Source organism: Thamnophis sirtalis, unplaced genomic scaffold (assembly GCF_051295495.1).
Source record: "Thamnophis sirtalis isolate CommonGarterSnake01/CBP01778 unplaced genomic scaffold, rThaSir2_p1.2 scaffold_2, whole genome shotgun sequence".
NCBI classification, from domain to species: domain Eukaryota; kingdom Metazoa; phylum Chordata; class Lepidosauria; order Squamata; family Natricidae; genus Thamnophis; species Thamnophis sirtalis.
Window position 1 is genome coordinate 126069476 of NW_028261382.1, and position 17639 is coordinate 126087114.

Consider the following 17639-nt stretch of genomic DNA (forward strand, 5'->3'; position numbering starts at 1 on the left):
CGGTAATTACATAATTTTACGGCCTTATTAATTCCTGGCTCATCTAAAAAGTTTTATTATAGTATATAGAATTACCACTGCTCTAAACAGTTACTAGTAGAAATCCCTCTGAATATAAAATAACGTTCTTCTGATAAAGATTACATGCAGATCTTATAGCAGCATGCTTTACTTTTTCTATTTGAAGTTTTTCCATTTTTAAGCATTTGGAACAGTAATTTAGGACTTCATTGGCAATCAGGTTGAAAGGTATTATATATTGTTACGTCAACAAATCAGAAAGCTCCTGGTTAATGTATCTATATTTTTTTTAGCGAACTCATTTGATATTATTGCCTGGAATTGCTCATAAAGTAATAAACAGGGGAATAAAATCAAATAAGTAAATAAATTAAAAAAAAACCCCTAACCTGAATTCCTATCTGGAAAATTAGCAAAAAAATAAGAATACAACAAACAGGTTTATGCAATATTTTTCCTGCATGCTGGTCAAGACATTTTAATTCAGGTCAATTGAAGGTCCTATTTCAGTAGAGTAAAAATAGAAATAAACATATGTCAGTTATAAGCCTTTGCTTGAAACAGAATGCATTTTTCTTTTAGAGTGGTCAAGAAGCAACAATAGGAGGCTGCCCAAGCTCTTAAGATTTACACATTCTTTCCCTTTGTCTTACATATTTATTTTCCCAAAAACTTGCCTGTTCTGTAAGGTTACTCTGTAGAGCTGATCCCAAAGCCTAACAGTTTAAGAAAACACTACATTTGGAACAAGAGGATGGTTGATTTTAAGGAGTTTTTCTTTCCCAAATTTCAATAGTTGGTATTTAAACAATTGGTATTTAAAAATACCAATAATGCAAAGGACAATAAATGAGATTAGGTCACATCATTGAAAAGATAATATTCACTGATTGGAAACTAAAAGAATTTAAATAGTCTAGCACTCTATAGTTACAATGGATCAGGTAAAAGCATATGCTAAAACAGAAAAACTGGAGAATGCTGTAGAAGGCTATATTCAACTTTTTAAAAATGGAAGGCAAGAATATTTCTAATTAGCTGGAAGCCAATACAAAAAATCAAATTTGTGAAGTAGAATACATTCAAATATTGTGATCCATTCAGTCTGATGCTACTCATTTGTTCCAGTTGTGAGCTCTCTCGGGAAAGGCAGTTTCATGTGTGATTTTACCATTTAAAAACATAGCCCAACAATCAAATCTGAAATTTGAATTCAGAAAAATAAAGGCAAGAAAACTTTTCAAAGACTCTAATGCATGTTTCCAATAATTGTTTTTATTGAAATTTACCAAAAAGTTATTTGTTCTTGGACTATATTGTGTGGTGTTGAAAAAGCCATTTCCCCTCCCCTTTCAATGCAAACATATTCTGAGAAATTAAAGTTAATTCTTATGTTCATATCTGTATGTACAAGACCACCAACTCTCCCCAAAATGCTGAATATATAGGGCCAGGACTTAATACCATTCATTATAATAGAACCAAGCCACAAAGATACATTTACATGTATTACAGATGTCACAAATATCTAAGAAAATGAATAATGTAACATGTGGTTTTAACAATTCTACTCCATTTATAAAGGTGACAACTTAAACTGCTTTGTCATTAATACAATAAATAAAATTAGCTGAGAAATATGAATGAAAGCTATAATTAAATGAAAGCTATTACTTCTTTGGACACAGAAAGAGAAGACTATCTTCTTTTTAAGGCTGCAGATAGGAATTTTCCATCAAGTTACATTTATAAAGAATATCCATTTAGGAAAGTGATGCAATTACATATTGTATGTCTTTGCATTTCAATACTTGCAATCTTATAGACATATATGTCTCTTAATGTATGCTAAGGAGCCAAGAGGACTTTAGTGCTACAAAACCTAAGTGCTGGAAACATTCATACACATAGTACTTGGGTTTACTAAGGACAGAGTTAGCCCATTGTTCTTTTTTCTTTTTATATATTTAGCTGTGAAGAACACTGACATATTCTAAAATGTGTCAGCTTAAACAATCACATGTGTGATAGAAAGTCAAATGCAGTTCAAGTGGAATACGTACAAGATATTTAAACAGAGAAGCACAGATATTAATGTTCATTTGCTAATGCCTCAAATGTAGATATGAACTTGAGGAAAATATTAAGCAATGATTCATATAGTTATACTGTCTTTTTATGAAGTGATAAAAACTAGTTCAATATTATAAGGCAAGTGACATTTGTGAAGCCTTGAGTCTGGCATTAAATCAAAAACATTCAAATTGTAATTGCTAAGAATTTTTTAAAAATTTACCTGCATTTCCAAATATACCATTATATGGCATATAGTTCAGAGATCAGTCATGCAACATTAGGAAGAGATCTGGGATGTAAGCAAGTTTACACACCAGTAATAAATTTGAAAGGAGTTGATGTTGCACTGCTAGTGGTATTACGTATATAGCATGCAGACTTTTCTCTGCCACTATTTCTATTTACAATTTTTATTACATGGTTTTCAAGTCACTGTGGCAACCAAACAAACAGGTACATTTTTTTTGCTTTGTAATACTTAACACACCCAGAAGACCAAACTTTAATTCAGACTATAAACATGTGACTACACAAATTTACTAAGTCACTACCTTTTATTTAAATACAACACTAAACCCAAGATGAGCAGAAATAGATTTGATATGAGTCTGATTGAAAGTCAAGATTCACAAAAGTAAATTTCAGATTTATAACATAAGCCAAAGAGGGATGGGTTTTTTTTTGCACTTTTCCATTTAGTTACCTAACCTTCTAATAATTTATTGCCCTTTGAACTGTGCAAAATCTATTAGCTTTTGATGCAAAACGGTCTTCAATTTCTAATACTGCTGGATAGGCTTAGGATATTTATGGCTTAAACTTGGACTTTTAACATCAATATTACAGGCATGTGTTTCAACAGATATATCACTACCCAAGATAAGATAGTTAGATATGATTTCAAGACGTGTACTGACTGTTAAAAAATACATTCCCTTCCTTTCCTGAAGGAAAGACACAACAGCTGCTTCGTAGGTATAAAAGTCAACAGCCCTATTCAAGTTCAGTTTTATAACCAAATTATCATCCAAAGTTTTCTAAAGCAACTTAGATACCTACCTACATTGGAATTTACATGTGATAAATACAATTATTTTTGCCCTGAAGGACATTGCTCTGATGCATATGAAGATTTACTACCACCAAATAATCCCAAATTACAAGCCATTGTTCAATCAAACAGACTACTTAGTGCAAAGTTGGTTTTGTTCTCCTGGTAGTTTAAATCAGATAAGTAACATTTTGACCATTGTCCAAGGTTTTTTTGCAAATTATATTTGCTCCAGTTATAATTCTAATGACCTGATGATAATAAAGTGTTTTACTGTGATTTATAGCACTCAATACTGGTCATTGTTTCATTTTGTTCTGTGAAGTTTAGTTTGTCACATCAATTCAGAATTCTTCATTTTGACATGCACCAATAACATGGGAATTGAATTGTACTACTATAATTGTGATATCATCCCTGTACATCCGAGCCAACTCTTCCGGAAGACTGAGCATCTTAGAGAGCCGTTCATGATCCACAGTGCCAAATTCATTATTTCCTACAGCATGGCGTATCAAGTGAGTTGCAGCATTCTGATCTTCAAAGGCTGAAGAGACACGAGCTCTCCTTTCAGTAAGAAGTCCATGCATTTGTCCCAATGTTACCTTGTAACCACCAACAGCTATTGGCTCCTGATGATGAACACCTGTAAGATACTCACCTACAATTCTAACTACATCCTGCCTGTGCATTGTTTCCCACAAACCATCTGTTGCCAGTATCAGGAATTTGTCCTGAGGTCTCAATTTGTGGTGTATCACTTCAGGCTCAGCTGTGAGATATGGCGGAGTATGATAGTTTGGTGGAATAAACTTTGTATATTCATTATCATTGAGTTGATCGGGACCAGATTCTACTACTCTCTTCTGAAGGTCAATGCTCCACTTAAATTTGACATCACCAAAAGCTCGGAAAGGCATAAGTAAACCCAATAGCCGATCTTGTTTGACGACACTCTTTTCTTCAGACTTTGGATGTTCCATCTTAAGTCGTTCAATTTCACTTTCATTGTATGAATTATGATCATGAGACAAAGCAACAGCAGTCCAAGAGCCATCCTCTTCTTGGACACCAAGCATGGCTCTACTATCACCAGTATTGGCAACGTGCAAATCAACCCCATCTACATGAGCCACACAAGCAGTTGCACCAGAAAAAGCTACACGCAATACTAAATAGTTAAGAAAAGAATTTGGATCTCCAACCTGTGCTTCCAAAGAAATGTCATTGTCAAGCCTCTTAAATGCATTAATTAAAGCTTCTTTGACATCTGTTGTTTCTCCAGTGTTAAGATCTATGAGTTCTTGCCAGTAAGTTCGCAAGCTGTTGAAGTATAATTTGGAGGCTTCTTTACTGAAATAGTCATTAGGGTGCTTATGCCACTGTAAGATGGGCAACAGGGCCCTACCACTTTCAACAGCATTTTCTATTTCAAGTAAAGTTTCGTGGGGCAACAAAGAAACAGCTATATAATAAAACAATCGCTCACTGACAGCCTGGGCACATGCACATCCTGCGTGGCCATCAAATACACCCAGAAGCATGCCTCTTGTCTGTAAACAAGTCGCTGCACTTCTTCGATCCTCTATGGGAGCATTGGCTGGCAGCTGGTTGCTGTCAAAGCCAAGAACAGAACTTACATTTTTGCCATCGAACTCTGGCACTTTGAAACTATATTCATTTGCCTTGAGGATGCTGTTGACTTGTGGAGGCGTGAGGTAAAATCGCTGTGGTGTGGAGACATAGTTTCTTGCATGAATAAACTGACTGAAGTTTTCCTTTGGTCTGCAAAGCGTTGCAAGTTTCTTCTGAGGAACATACCTCAAGTGCTTGTGAGTTACGGGAGGGGACAAGCAACATACATGCTTGTGGTGACAGTAACATGCAGTACTATATATCCTGCCAATCTCACAGTTGCGAATTAATGGGAGTAGTAGTTGAGCTGGTGCTGGCATGGCATCAGAGAACAATGGCAGTCTGGAGCTTTTGACTGGAATTGCTGGAAGAAACATAAGACAATGTAAACTTAGGATGGCCCTTTCATAAAAAAAAGTTATATATATATATATATATATATATATATATATATATATATATATATATATATATATATATATATATATATATATATATATATATATCCCTTTATTTATCAGCACAAATACAACACAGACACACACACACAGACACAGACACAGACACACACACACACACACACACACATATATATATATATATATATATATATATATATATATATATATATATATATATATATATATGAATCATATTGTGTATCCATATACTCACTTTTATTTAAATACCTCTTTAATGTGTACAGCTTTGCTAATTCAACATACTTGCTGGAAGCAAGAATATTTTAAAGTATCAAAGATCTCAATTCACCCTATTATACTAGTAGATAATTATAAATATCATTATTTAATTTAATCAAAACTTCAAGTTGGGAAAACAAAAGTTATCTCAAAAGTTGAAGGACCAAAACAACCAAAGTGAAATCTTGTCCTTGAAAAGACTCAGCTTCTATACATATAATAAGGATTTGGATTGCCATATGAAGGAAATTGTCACATTTGTTATTTGTGTTAATTATTGTAATCTATTTTCTCCTATATGATTTCCCTCCAATTTCACAAACCTAATAACAGAACAACAGAGTTGGAAGGGACTTGGAGGTCTTCTAGTCTATACAGGAAACCCTATAACATTTCAGACAAATGGTTGCCCAATCTACTCTTTAAAAACCTCCAGTGTTGGAGCACCCACAACTTCTAATTAATTGTTCTGTCAGGAAATTTGTCAGTACTGCACTCTAACCATTGTGCCACGGCAGCTGAGTAATTAGTTTCCACCCATTGCTTCTTGTTCTGCCTTCAGGTGCTTTGGAGAATAGGTTGATCCCCTCTTCTTTCTTGGTCCCTTAGATACTGGAACACTACTATCCTGTCACCCCTAGTCCTTCTTTTCATTAAATTAGACATACCCAATTCCTGCAACCATTCTTTATGTTTTAATCTCCAGTCCCCTAACCATCTTTGCTGCTCTTCTCTGCACTCTTTCTAGAGTCTCAACTTATATCATGGCGACCAAAATTTGAAGGGACCAGGCAGATATCATCTTTGTATTTACCCATCAGTAATTCTGGCTCCAAGTTCATCATTTACAATTGACCAAAGATATTTATTGTGTATAACAGCAATCATGTACACTCTGGAACTGCAAAATGTCTGACAGACTGTTTTAAATGATTAATCATTTAATGGTCTTCAAGCAAATCACAAAAATAATTAGTTTCCAATTTGTAGATAGTTGTTTTCAGCAACTAACTACATTACAGAGTTCGTGGTCTATACAGCAGCAACTTCAGAATTAATATGTAATATAATATTATTATATGCTAGAACTAACATCTAGCCCAGAGATTCCCAAACTTTCTTGCTTATAGTGCCCTTAATAAAATTTTCTCACTGTACCCTTATCAGTTTCTACACAGGCTCCATAGCACCCCAAGACATTGGAATAGTTCAGTGTATTAAGTACTAAAATATCCTACAGTGCCTGTGAAATTATGGTAATAACCTAGGTGTCAGTTTGGGAGCCAGAGATCTAACCCACGCTTTCAACTACAGCTTTTCAAGAGGAACTGTAGCATACACTTCTAAGTAATATTACTTTAAAATAATTTTTCTTACTCTAAAATATTTTATGTTCCATAGATCTACAAAAATATTTTAGATATTTTACAAGGTATGGTAGGTTATTCCTATCAAATTTGTGTTTTTCAGTCATATAGAATTTCAAAAAAAGTCAAACTGTCTTAATCTGAGCAGTCTATATTAATTTCTTGCTTCTGTATTCCTATATTTTGGTTCCACAGAGTTTGCTCAGTGTTTTGTTCACTTGTCAGTCTTTCTCAAATGTCAGATACGTTTTGCTACCTTAACCCTTAATAACCATGAAAGTAACACACAAGATGGATCCATTGTTCCTATTTTATTTTGTTTCCCTTACAATCATATCCTTTTCTGGGACTTTTACAGTGCCACTAGTAATATGCTACTCTGGAGAGCCTTTTGGGGGTGAAGCAGAGAAGCTATGTATATGATTTCAACTTCTGGAAATGTCTATTTTTATCTTCGTCTTTCATCTATTAAGTCAGACTGTTCTAGAAATTGCCAACAAGGGACCAGGTTCAGTTCTTTTATTTCCTCCGTTTTATCACCAGAGCTGTGGTGGCACAGTGGTTAGAATGCAGTATTGCAGATTACCTCTACCTTGATCCTCAACCGCTCAAGGTTGACTGAGTCTTCCAAGGTCAGTAAGAGGATCCAGATTATTGGGGGCATTATGCTGACTCATACCACTTAGAGAGGGCTGTAAAGCAGTATATAAGTCAAAGTGCTATTGCTATTTACTTGTTTACTGTCAGCTCTTCAATCTTATCAATTTAAGCAGCTGATGATTGTGACTATCAATAAAACAATTTGAAAGTCTGATATATGTAGAGTTACTTGTCATGGTTACCTTGACCAATATTTCACTTCCCAGGTAAGACTCAGTATGATCATACCAGGAGTGTGGTACAAGGTGGAAAACAGCAAGGGGGAGGGAAGAGGCGGGGGGGGGGAATATGTCAGTGACATGCTCAATCTATGCCAGTAACTGAAGCAAGCTAAATTAATCCTACCTGAGGGCATTCAAAAAACCACAAAATGTATTAACAATATAATTTATCTTTATATTATATTCTAGATATTTGGGAAGGTTGTCAGCAGTACATTTGCACAAATTAGTACATTCATTCATCCCATATTCAACACTCGTATATACAGATCCTAAGAATATTTTAAAAACCATAATCAGTTGAATAAACAGTAATGGCTAAATCCACATAGAATTTGAAATCATAAAGCATATTTCATAAAGCACCATACTGAGTACATATATTTAAGCTCAAATTAAACAGGCTACATTGTTTAATGTACTGTGTGAAATCTGTTTTTACTATACAGTGAAGCTGATGTCTGTGACATTGAGACACATAATAAGTTTATTTGTAAGAGAATACACTAAGAAAATACCAATGTTAAGCTTAAAGAAGCATTTATAAAGATAATACTTACAGCACCCTTTTCAAACTTGGCATTCTCCAGAAATGTTAGGACTACAATTCCAAGAATTCACAGCCAACAATCCCATAAGTCATCTACAGCAATACTTATTTAATACACTTCCTCATTAGCCAACCCCGCCCCAATTTTATTACTCAGATAATAGCACAAAAAATACCTACCAATTCTCCTGGGCCCAGGACACACACACATTCTCCTGTCACAACAAGAAGCCGCCAACATCCACAAAGCAGAAGCCCAGGAATAGCAAGGAACAGGAGAGATTATTAAAGGAGGAAGAAGAAGTCTCCAACATTGAAGCGGGACAGGAAAAAGAAAGACAGAAATACAAGCAGTTTGTTTGTAGTCACAAACATTAAGAAGCAACTTGCAGCGTAGCCATTTGTTAACCAGCACTATCTAAGCTTTCTACAGCTGAACACAGAGCAGATCTCAATCACACCTGCTATGCAACATCCAGTTCACACAAGACTCATCTGCTATCAGCCAGCTCTGAAGAGCAACAGGCATATACATTGTTTTGAAAGGAGGCTGGAGGAATATTTCAATCTGCTAAGCACCAGCTTCAATTATTTGAAGCCCGTATCAAAGGGTATACAGTTGCTCTGAACAGAGCAATATAGAGTTTTCACTTTAGTATTTTCTACAAATCAAGATGCTCAGGATTTTTCCAGCTTCACTGATCTAACAGAGATTAGTAAATAGACATAAAGGACATATTCTGACCAGATTGACATTTAAATCAAAACCAAATGTCCATATCAAACAAGTATGAGCAGTACTGAAAATAACAAGTATGCCTCAATCTTCCTGAATACATATGAACATCACAGAAAGGAGGAGGCTTCTTAGATGAAGAACAGTTTATCACTACCACTTCAACAATTTTTAAAAATGCCTTCTTACATAACCCAATTTTCCTTATTTGAATATTGGGGTCATCAAGCCATGGACTTATGGTCAATCCAGTTACAAGACATATATCCTATTCTCCAAGTTCTACAAAGTCCTTGCAAATTCATGAGACAGAAGGAGGTCAGTCACAAACTTGGCAAGAGCACATCAGCTGTTTAGCCACAAAGTTTGTTTCTAGTATGAGGGCATTCTAACAGGGGATTAATTATATCTTTCCCAGGATGCTATCAATCCTGTTAATTATTCTCCATATTGCAGCTAGGTGGTTTAAAGAAAAAAAGGCTGCACAAGTAAGTTATTCTGGATACAAAGCAGGAGGAAATAAACTGATTAATTTATGCAATGATCTGCCAATCAGATTAAAAGCTTTAATTATAGTAGAGGTGTCCTCAGGGAGAAGGGCAGCATTTTTAAAGTATCATAATAACCTGAAATAAAATGCTATCTTAAGTTTTATTCTTTTGCACTCAAGAAAAAAAAGCAACATATGCCTCCTAACTTCAATATTATTAATCATATAGAGATATACAGCACAGCTCCAGCAGATGGAAATAGCTGGCTGCCGGTATTTGAGTTTGAAAGCTTAGAAAAGAATTGAGTGGGATTAGTACCAGGAGAAGTGAGTTGTAGAAATATGAAGAGATGAGAAACTAGCAATATTGCTGTCTATATATATGTGTGCTATATGCCTATATACCGTATATGTTGCCTATATATTGCAGGATATTGCAAGAAAACTACATTAAGATGTAGAAAATTACATTAAGTAGTTTTCTCAACTTGGAGACTTTTCAATATATGCTTATATATACACGTATGTGCATTAAGGAACACTTAATATTGTGTTTCCCCCAAAATAAGACAGGGTCTTATTTTCTTTTGACCTGCAAAATAAGCATTTGGCCTTATTTTTGGGGAGGTCTTTGTTATTTTTGAGGTGCAGGAGGCGGAGAGCGTGGACACCTCATGGCCGCTGCTGTGTTGCAATATTTTCAGGGAGGGTTTATTATCCAGGGAGGTCTTATTTTCAGGGAAACAGGGTAGAGCCATTGCTCAGAAGTAACACTTAAATATGGCCCATTTTGCTCAACAGGCCTGCAGACAGGCTGGAGCTTCCCTCTCCTACTCTTTACTAAGGAAACCATCTGGAGGTGTCCATGAAACCTCCAGGAGCCAAAAGCTTGACCCAAAGGTCATTCTCTCTCTCTCCCCTCCCCCACTACCCAGAGATGCAGCAGAGTGAACCGAGACTTTCTGAAGGCAAAAACACGGGTGGCTCCCCAAATGTCACCTTCAAGTCGGATTGAGGATGCCTGCTTTGCATGCATGGCTACCTACAACAACGCTTCTCCTTCGAGGGCTCCTGAACTCGGGGGGGGGGGGTGTCTATTGCTGAAACTACGCCCGCGTCCTCCTCCCGGGTCTGCTGCTGGGCCTTTCCAACTGGACCCAATATGGGAGATGCAGCTGCATGATAACCTCGGCGGCAGCATCACTACCTCCTCCTCCGCCCAGTCTGCGCGCACTCTCCTCCGCCTCAGGCCGGGGAAAAAAAAGAAAAAACGGAGCCGAGAGATGGCAGCGGCCGCTACCCGAGGGCCACCCGCGGATACTCCAGCCCCAAGCCGACTCTGAACCCAGAGATACTGACCTGGCCAGAGATGGGGAAGAGGGAAGGTGACGGTACCCGGCGAGGGCAGCGGGTTAAGAGGACAGCGAGAGAGGCGGCCGCCGTCCCGCCCTTCCGCGGCCGCCGTAGATGGGGCGACTCGGCCTCTCCCCCTCCCACCCAGAAGGCCGAGTGGCCAGCGGCGGGCGCGCGCCTGCCTCGACTTCTCGCTGCAGCCGCGCAGCGGATGGGAGCGGGGGAAAAAAAAAGCGAGTCGGATTTCAAGGATCGTGGGTGGTTTTTGTGACGCTGCCCGATTATATAGCCTTCGCTCGGCCGTCTTCACGCTCATTGGCTAAAGGCAGGAATGGGCAGGTCACGTGACTCATACGCTCGCTTATACCAAGCTCCCATGCTTCCCCCCCATTCCCTCCGTTTTTTTTAATGCCGGGGCTTGGCGGAGGGATCCCAAAGCTTATGTTCGCGTCCGCCGATCGCCTTGCGGATAGTGGGTTTTGGAGGAAGGATGGTCACCTTCTGCAAATTGCCGTTGAGGACTTCTTTTCTTCTCTTTGTATTAGCGTATCTTCCAATCGGAAAAAGGCGGGAGCCGGCTACAAAAATAATAAAAAAGAGGGCGGGTTCGGCCGACGTTGTGTTTGGCTCGGATCTCCCAGAAGGTCCTCCTTCGTATAGCTTTGCAGCCTATCAGAACGCTTTGCTGAAAAGAGGCGTGGTCCGTAACTGTAGGGTGCGGACGCGGGTGGGGCAGGTGAAAGCCGTATTCTGTTGAAAAGCAGGTGGGAGCAATTTTTAGAATTGGAGCCTTCTTCCCAATACTCCTTCTTTGCTAAAGTAACTAAGTTCACATGATGACTAGGATAGCTTTCCTTTGCTTTGGATAAGAACCTCAGTGTACACAGTCTCCGTGTTTGCACAAGGTTTGTATAATTAACCCCATGTGCGGGGTTTGCACAAGAGACCGAATGGAAATCGAACCAAACTATGTTTGCACCGCAGGCAGAAAAACGTAGTTGACTGGTTTATGGTTTGGTAAGTGGGTCTTAACGTAAACCCTAATATTTCGATGTAGCCTTTGCAAGTATGAACGGACACAGCTCATCTATTTACAAAGACCCTTCTAACATTTTTTTTTGGGGGGGGGAAGGATGTGGGAAAAGAAGTGGGATGAATAAATAACCTGCAATAGAATAAATAGGGTGAAATGCAGTGAGTTAATCTAAGAGTATTTCTGTAGTTTGGATCCACGTTATACATTCAGAATTTGAGAGCAGATGGCTTGCTGTAGACCTGAGCAGCAGCATTCAAAAATATGCTCACCTCACTTTTATCCTGTATGTAGTGACCATATTTTCTTGGGGAAAAAATATGGCCAATTCTGAAAAAGGCAAATTTGAAAAAGGTTCATAAAATAAAACAACAGTTTGTTTATAAAGTTTGTCTGAAGTTGTCTGAAGGATGAATCATTGTAACTGGATTAATATTTTGTCAGTTTTTAGAGCTGCAGAGTTGCATAACTAGCTCTCAAACTAACAACAAAAAACTGGTCCATTCAACCTTCAGATAACTTTAGACAACCTTCAGACAACTACCTGGAAGAGAATTTTCATTGACATCTTTCTGTTTATAACTGCTTTACAAAAGAAAAATCAATAGCAACTCCGCCCCTGCGAAATGCATATTAAAATCAACAAATGCAAATTTATTTTTAAAATAAATTAAAATAATTTCAGTATTTTTCACATGAATATGAAAGTGTGCATTAAGTCATAACATTTGTACAGTAAAAGTTTACCTCAATGGAGCAGATGTATATTTTTGAAAAGTCTTAACAGGCAGCTTACTGAAATAAAGGACGGTCTTTTATATTAAAGAATGTATGGTCACTATACTTATAGCATTTTCCTGATGTGCTTGATGCTGTACAAAAATACAGAAGAAAATAAAATCTAGTCTCTGGTTAAAGGGTCTGTAAGTTTCATTCAGCTCTGGGAGATTTAATGGATATATCAGTAGACTTAACAACTAAAGTAATTTATCATTGCTTTCTAGGATTGTTTTTTGACTTTCCAATTTAGACTCCAGTTCTGGGATCCAGTCACTAACCAGATCTGACTCTGTTTCCCAAGGTTTTATAGGATTACTGCCTGCATAACAGAATAAATATAACATTTCTTTCACACTGCGGTAGTCAGATATTTATACAATAAAGTTGAGCCTAAGGTTCAGCATAAGACTCCTACATATAAGAGTAAAATAAATACAGCATGCAGTTGTTCTGTTTAACAGGACCATTAGAAACGCCTAGCTAGTTTGAGCTGTTATACATTTCATACTTTTTTCAGAAACGGTTGAATTACTTATAAAGTAATAAAGGTAGGATAAAAAGCAAATATATACTTCAAAAAGCATAGTTTTCCTTTAATCTTTGGCACCTTGCAGACAAGCAGAGGTTGGAATCAGTCAAAAGGGGTCAAGTAGTGTAGAGCAGGGGTGTCAAACTGGATTTCTTCCAGGCCAAAGCAGCATTATAGTTCATGGGCCAGATAAGGGGGGGAAATGGAATGGACGCCTCCTGCAGCACCCTGCTGGCCCGTACCCGATTTTGGCCAGCAGAGTACTACAGGAGGCCATCCAGGCCAAAAGCATGGCGTGGGAGGTGCATATCCCTCTGCGGCTTATTTTGTCTGCTAGAGGTACCACAGGCCAGTCTTTTGCTATTTCTAGGCCAGCCCCACGGGCCAGATTCAGCCCGTGGGGTATTAAATATGGCCCACAGGCTGTGAGTATGACATACCTGGTGTAGCAGTTGTCCTAGATATCACATAACTCAGATACAAATCTCCCTGATTTGGAGGAAAAGATAATGTCTATTCCATGCACTGAGGAACAATGACTGAACTTTAAATTAATTTGAGGAACAATTGCCCCAATATCAGAATTATGGATACAATTGCAAAAAGTTTAGATTGTTAGTTTTAGAAACTTGATAAGGTAGAAATATGCTGCTTTTTAAAAATTGAACTATTGGGCACTTGGTTCTCAGATCATTAAAGGCCTTTTTCCCATAGTTCTTTTCCATCTTTAAACTTCCTTTTATTTTCTAGTTTGATTCAGATATTGTCACAAAAGAGAGGGTAAAGGTATTTTTTAAAATATGAAATACTACTGGGTTCCAAAAGCTTCTGTGCTACAAATGTTATGAATTTAAAACATTTCTTGCCCTGAGGGTCAGCCAGAACTGGAAAAGTGACACCGAGAAAGACCATTGGTTTTAGATTTCAGACTGTGTGACCGAGCCATTTCCATTGACCTACAGCAGAAGAAATACTTCTGTTATTTTTTTAAATGCCAGAAGTAGCAAAGTCTGAACTTTTAAAGATATCAGTTAGTTTATGAAGGGACATGCTGACTGCACAAAAGTATATTGATTTATCTAGGAGGAAGTCCCAATTTTTAGAGAGACCCAGGGGATGAAACAATGGAGGTTTCTGAAAATCTGAAAAAAAAAATCTTTATTGGTACCCCTTTAGATGTGCCAATTTTCCATGCAATTCTTCCTTTGTATATTTAAATAAAATACATTTAGAAAAGGCATTTTATTTAACTTCTACATAAATAAGGTTAGGCAGGAAGGGAATAGCAAGATGAAAATGACTGAAATGAAACATGATAATCCCGCCATTCCTGTCCACAAGTAATAAGGCATGATGGGGAGTTTTGAACTAAATTGAATTGATCCGAATCTGAACTTCTAATAACATTGGTTGCATTATAGCAATAGCATTTAGGCTTATATAAGGTAAAGGTTCCCCCGCACATGTGTGCTAGTCATTTCCAGCTCTAGGGGCGGTGTTCATCTCTGTTTCTAAGACGAAGAACCAGTGCTGTCTGAAGACGTCTCCATAGTCATAGCATGACTAAATGCCGAAGGCGCACGGAGCGCTGTTACCTTCCCACCAAAGTGGTCCCTATTTTTCTACTTGCAATTTTATGTGCTTTCGAACTGCTAGGTTGGCAGAAGCTGGGGCTTATATACCGCTTCACAATACAGTCCTCTCTATGTAGTTTACAGAGTCGGCATATTGCCCCCAATAATCTGGGTCCTCATTTTACCAATCTCGGAAGGATGGAAGGCTGAATCAACCTTGAACCTGATGAGAATCGAATTTATCAATAGATTGGCAAAATACGACTAAGCTATTGTGACAGAGACTGGATAAACCCACTTGGTAGAATAACAATAATAGAATTCTACCATGTTCTATGATGTAATTCTAATTCTACCATATTGAAATTGCACTGAATTTCAGTCTGCTCAGCTTGCTGGGTGCTTTTCACATAGTGCTTAGCCTTAGCAAATGGAATGCATTTCCATGTATCAACCCCTGTATGTTTTACAGGAGAGGTAGAATTTAAAAAAAAAAAATTGGGCGAGAACTGGGATAGAGGATTCATGCTTCAAATTGTAAGAGAACATAAATCATACATTAAAATTAAAATTCTCCCCTTTCATGTCCCAGGCATGCAACTAATCCTTCCATTAAGTAGAGTGAGTTCGGCTGACTTTAGTAGCCACTCTTGACATCATGAAAAGGCCCATTGCTAGTTATTAATTTACTGTTACTGCTATTATTATTACCGGCTGGATTTAAACTTAATAATAGGATAGACCAATTAAGAGCAATGGCACTGAGGTTAATCATTAAGTCTCATTGTTTTCCATGGGTCTCTGAGTATGCACGACCCATTGCACTTTTTTTTTGGTTGAGGTTGATAAGTGCCATAAGGCAAAGGCGTATCTATGTGTATATTGGCTCAGGTGCCAATTTAACATGGTTAGTCTTGACTTGGATATTACCATGTTTTCCCCAAAATACCACGTACTCCAAAAATAAGTCCTAGTTTGATTTTTACATGTGCAGTATAAGTATCAGGGTTCCAAACAGCATCCAAAATAGTGTCCAACGTAAGGTATTGTTCAAAATTCCAATTTATTAAGAGAGCCATGTTGGCACATCTGGGAAAACCCGAATCTGAAGGCTTCCCGGTTTTCCACACAGTTGAAAGTTCAAGACCTTGCCCCCCCACCACACAAGTCCATCACATGATCCAATTTTCCACTGCCATGCTGGCAGCTTCCACCCAACCAGTTCCGGTCAGGTGCAGAGGTGCAGAGACAAAGGATGACCTTAGCTTTCTAGAAAGAATTTAGTTATGGCTACCTACCATCTAATTCCGTACAATACCCCTCCCATTTTCCCACAAAAGAAAATGCATAGTAGAATAATAGAAAGTGTGGCAGGCTTGAGATCTGCAGAAAATATGGCTACAAGCCTGACAATAAGCCCTACTCTCAAAATAAGCCCTAATTAAGATCCCGGCCACTCCCGGGAGCATGAGGAAAAATTAAGCTAGGGTGGGGATGGGGTGGGGAAGCTGCCCTTCGGACAGTTGCTGCCGGGCCTCGCACACCTTGGCCCATTTCATCTGCAGCCGGCAAAGCTTTCCTGAAGGCCTCTGTAGCCAATAAACAGAGCTCTGGATCGATCTGGAGCTCTGTTATGGGCTGCAGAGGCCTTCGGGAAAGCCTTGTAGGCCTTGCTGGCCAAAAAAGTTCCTGAAGACATCTGACAGCAAAAAGGAGGTGTGGGGCGACACGCGCAAGTGAGGCATGTCAGGGGATGACCCCCCCCCCAAAAAAATAAGACCAGGCACATTTTTTTTTGGTGGCAAAAAAATAAGACAGGGTCTTATTTTGGGGGAAACACGGTAGGTGTTTCAATGGAAAGGTTACTATTTGTTCTCCAGAGGCAGCATAAAGTTTTGGACCAGCTCTGTCCAAACAAACTAGTAACCCAAGTTAGCCGAATGTTTGTACCTGCAAGCTGCTTTCAGTTAATACCATGTACATAAAATCTGGCATCCCTATACCAAAGAATGTTTTTAGTTTGACCAGTTTGGCTGGAACAGGAATGGGGGAGGGGGGGAGGAGGAAAATGCTTAAAAATAATTTCTCAATAATTGTCAGAGTCTCACTTCTTGTTTTTCTGTCTTATTTTTTTTGCCACCGTTCATACTTACTCATTACTACGTAACCTACAATTTCTCTATCATGTTCTGCCTCTTGTTTTTGATGGAGCTCTTCAAAATTTTAGGTATGATTTCCTTTAGAGCCCCTGCATGATTCTTCTAGACTGAAATTCCCCAAATTGAACCAGGGTCCCCCTTTTTATTTTTATTTTTTATTTTTAATTTAAAACAAACACAACATCCTTCTTTACATGCTATAGAAAGTGTATCAGTTGGTTACAAAAAGACTTTTGTGCATCTCTTTCACAGTCAACAAACATAATTCATATTAACTTAAGTATTTTAACTCAAATATTCATACATGTCACCATCATCATATCTCCATTTTCATTTGACTATAATTGTTTAAGCGTTTTTCATAAAATATACCAAAATTTAATACATAACCACATACTGGCCTTTCAATTACTATTTCTAACGTCCTCCACTAACACTAAATCCTTATGTCCTATTCTAGCTAAACAAAGTTTTCTAATCCACCTTTCCAAATCACTATTTAAAGTTTACATCAGTTTCCTTATGTTATACCCGTATCTATATATACGTTGTTATTCTTCTCCCTCTTTTATTTGACTATATCCTATATCATAACATTTTCCTTTTTTAAGGGCCTTTTTGAATGCAAAGCATACAGTACAGGTAGTCCTCGACTTACAATAGTTTGTTTAGTGAATGATTGAAGTTACAATATTGAAAAGAG

General features: G+C 37.9%; 1 protein-coding gene across 3 annotated transcripts; it reads right to left on the minus strand.

Annotated features, from left to right (window-relative positions):
• Nucleotides 1–1276: 1276 nt before the first annotated feature.
• On the minus strand, nt 1277–11000 carry PDP1 (pyruvate dehydrogenase phosphatase catalytic subunit 1). 3 transcript variants are annotated; one of them, XM_014059115.2, is made up of 3 exons: nt 10868–10986; nt 8463–8497; nt 1277–5147 (listed from the first exon to the last, which is right to left on the minus strand). In XM_014059115.2, exons 2-3 carry the CDS (start codon nt 8491–8493, stop codon nt 3493–3495), a joined length of 1686 nt encoding a protein of 561 aa, XP_013914590.1. In that variant the 5' UTR covers nt 8494–8497; nt 10868–10986; the 3' UTR covers nt 1277–3492. The 3 variants fall into 3 exon arrangements, with proteins under 3 accessions (XP_013914590.1, XP_013914615.1, XP_013914606.1); XM_014059140.2 differs by lacking the exon at nt 8463–8497 and having other exon boundaries at nt 10868–11000; XM_014059131.2 differs by lacking the exon at nt 10868–10986 and having other exon boundaries at nt 8463–8538.
• Nucleotides 11001–17639: the final 6639 nt, after the last annotated feature.

Coding starts and splice junctions, on each gene's coding strand:
- PDP1 (XM_014059131.2), bottom strand. CDS start 8,523: ATGTTGGCGGCTTCTTGTTGTGACAGGAGAATGTGTGTGTGTCCTGGG. Junction 5,148..8,462: donor TCCTGGGCCCAGGAGAATTG/GTAGGTATTTTT, acceptor TGTTTCTTCCAG/CAATTCCAGTCAAAAGCTCC.